At 41.3% G+C, this 3408-nt stretch overlaps 1 protein-coding gene across 1 annotated transcript; it reads left to right on the forward strand.

Moving 5' to 3' along the window:
• Positions 1-1176: 1176 nt before the first annotated feature.
• On the forward strand, positions 1177-2670 carry LOC122010407 (phospholipase A1-IIdelta-like). The gene has a single exon (XM_042566936.1). It carries the CDS (start codon positions 1200-1202, stop codon positions 2394-2396), a length of 1197 nt encoding a protein of 398 aa, XP_042422870.1. The 5' UTR covers positions 1177-1199; the 3' UTR covers positions 2397-2670.
• The last annotated feature ends 738 nt before the right edge of the window (positions 2671-3408 follow it).

Below are 3408 nucleotides of genomic sequence, written 5' to 3' on the forward strand. Positions count from 1 at the left end.
AGGAGAAAAAATCATACTCAATTTGATAAAAAAATATACTTGATTCTAATTTATATAAAGTGTTGAATTTAGTAGGAATTATACCTATTTTTAGACTTTTTGTACTTAAAAAATATAAGGAGCAATTTTGATAGAACATATACTCGATTCTAATTTAAAGTACTGAATTTAAGAGTAATTATACTCATTTTTGAATTTTTTGCACCTAAAAAATCTGAGGGGCAATTAGAAAGTCATGCTCAATTTGATAGAAAATATATTCGATTCTATTTTAAAGTGTTGAATTTAACAGGAATTATACTCATTTTTAGACTTTTTATACCTAAAAAATATGAGGGATAATTTTGATGGAAAATATACTTGATTCGAGTTTAAAGTGTTGAATTTAAGTGGAATTATACTTTTTTTTGAACTTTTTATATCTAAAAAAATTTTAGGAGCAATTAGGTAATGATATTTGCAAGAGGAAATTCAAGCAAATAAAATTTTATATGCAGAGAATGGAAATAAAGTTTTTTGGAAATGGAGATTGCATGCAAGTTAACATTATTATTAAGAATTTTTCTCTAATTTACCAGATTTTATTATAATATTATAAATTTTAATTAAATAAATACTAAAATAATATTATTATAATTTTAATTATATTAATTTTTTTTATTAATTTTAAATAATTTTTATTAGGTATTTGATAGGATATTTTTCGAGAAGTACGGTAGAATACATTCTCTTTTAAAGAAAATATATATCTTTTTAATGATAAGTGACATTTGCCCGGTAGGTAGACTCGTAAATAGATCATTTGTAATTAGATGACGACTATGATCCAATTATAATTAATTGTAATATTTTTTTTTAAATTTATCTTTTGATTTAGATTATAGTTTGGATGATCGGACCTGAACGCCGCCAGCAATGGACATGTATGTTAGGCTATAAGCACTGAGTGAGGGGTAGCCTTTGATGATATGTCCAAATCCAAATTATAAGTTAGATGAAAAGATGTATATAAAAAGATACCATAACTAATTACAATATGATTACGATATAATCATAATCACGATCGGAACATAATTAAAAAAAGGGCTATTCGTCCACAGATAGAACGGCTCGTCCACTGGCTAGCTATAAATGCGTGCCCAAGCCTCCTCGCTCAATTCACAGTAGCAACAGTTTGCCATTTAAGTAATCAAATAAGCATGGAGAAAATTGGTTGTGCTGCTGCAACGGCGACGCCCTCATGGGAGGAGCTCCTCGGATCCAACAACTGGTCCGGCCACCTATCCCCGCTCCTCCCCGCCCTCCGCGAGCACCTCCTCCGGTGTGGCAGCTTCTGCCAGATCGCCGGAGACTCCTTCATTTACGATAGTCAGTCCAAGTACCTCGGCAAGTGCCGCTACTCTCCTGACAGCATCCTCCACCATGTCTTCTTCAAGGAAACCGCGGATTACGTAGTCGACGACGTCGTGCCAAACATCGACGGCTACCTCTACACCACCATAGTCCTCCCATTTGGTTTGGCGCACGAGACCAACTGGATGGGCTACGTCGCCGTCTCCAGCGACGACCTCTACAAAAAAACTGGCCGCCGTGAGATCTACGTCGTGTGGCGCGGCACGAACAGACCCCTGGAAGGGTTGGAGGACTTCAAGTTCGCTCCCGTGCCATTCGGCCACGGGGGCGATGTCAAAATCATGCAAGGCTGGCGCGACATCTACACCATGAAAATTCCTTTAATCGGGAACTTAATTCCCAGCGCTCAGGAGCACTTAAGAGCTGTGATAAAAGAGTACATTAATAAGTACAAAGATCAGAATCCGTCCATCATCTGCGTCGGCCACAGCCTCGGCGGCTCCCTCGCCATCGTCAGCGCTTTTGATATAGCGAGCAGCGGACTGGCCAAGATCGACGGCAAGGATATTCAGGTATGCGCCGTGGCGTTCGATGCCCCCAAAGTCGGGAACCAGGCGTTCAATGACGCCTTGGAAAAACTGCCGAAGACAAAAGTTTTAAGGATCAATAATACTATGGATATTGTCACGTATTGGCCGCTGTGTGGTGGCTACGTCGACACCGGTACAATTTTGCATATTAATTCTGAGGAATCGACGTTCTTGAAGAGTAAGGGAGACTACGAAGGAGATCAACTGCGTGGGAAAATGTCTCAGTGGCACGCGCTGCAAGTGATTCTACACACTCTGACCGGATGGAGCACACGATTCGACAACAACTCCGATGAAGTGAAGAAGAAGCTGCCGCTGGTGAACAGGTCAGCGGGGCATTTGAAGGCTGAGCATAAAGTGCTCGAGGGGTGGTGGGTAGAGAAAAACAAAGGGATGGTGTACGATAAGGAAAAGGACATATGGTACGAGAGACCGGTGCCATGGAACGAATAGTTGAGCCAATAACTGGTGGCCGGCCGGCCGATCGGTGGTTGATCGGCGGCTAGTTCATAATTAAGTGTTTATGTTCTCTTGTGCTATCTATCTATCTGGCTTGCTTACGGTGATCTAGAATAAAGCATCCTGAATGCTGGGCGGATGCATGCGTATATGTATATCTGCTATATGTGTGTATTGAGTATTGTATTTATCCAATATAAAAGTATGTGTGCGTGGCAGCAAATACATCTGCACATATATATCAATGATAATTCAATAGTATAATTAATGGAGTCGTAATGGATCAAATCGTTAATTTCTATAATAATTGTGATTGTGTACCATATATGATATAATGGTAAGGTCTGATAGTAAGAAGTCAATGGGATGTGGTAGTAAAAAGTTAAGGAGATATGGTTGTCAGAAGTCAAGGGGACATGACAGTCAGAAGTCAAGAGAATGCGGTAGTCAGAAGTTAAGGGGATGTGAAAGTTAACAAATGGAGTAGGACCACCTAGGGCCATCCGGCGTATAAAGCCAGGGCGGGATCTACTGGTCGGGAAACCAGATCTACGACAAGAAGCGTGATCAGGGCGAAGCCTGACCTGACTTCACCGGTCGAGTTTCCTTAAGTTAGCTCGCATAAACAGAATTGTCATTCTCGACCAAGTCTGAATCATGATGGCAGGGAGAAAGGGACTCTGATCACGCCATTCCGTCCATCCAATCTGTTCATCAGCACGTAGTAGACCGACTCGGGCTGCCTTGATCACACCCGGGCGGGATAGAATGTGCTATACGACAACGGGTTAGAGAATCGTAACCACATGTCAGAGAATAACTACAGCAAGTCAGGGAATATTCCAACGGTTGGGGTCATCTGCAAATAGAACCTTCCTCTAGTCTATAGGAGAAGGTCACGTGTCCTCCACCACCCGACAAGTCCTGACACCCGACACCCTCTGGCAGGGGTCGGTCTCCAGAAGGTACCCACTGTCATTTAAAAAGGGACGTCCTCTCCCTTGGA

This window comes from Zingiber officinale, chromosome 1A (genome assembly GCF_018446385.1).
Source record: "Zingiber officinale cultivar Zhangliang chromosome 1A, Zo_v1.1, whole genome shotgun sequence".
In the NCBI taxonomy this organism is placed as follows: domain Eukaryota; kingdom Viridiplantae; phylum Streptophyta; class Magnoliopsida; order Zingiberales; family Zingiberaceae; genus Zingiber; species Zingiber officinale.

What these genes read in the sequence shown, in the direction of transcription:
- LOC122010407 (XM_042566936.1), top strand. Translation starts at nt 1,200, where the DNA reads ATGGAGAAAATTGGTTGTGCTGCTGCAACGGCGACGCCCTCATGGGAG.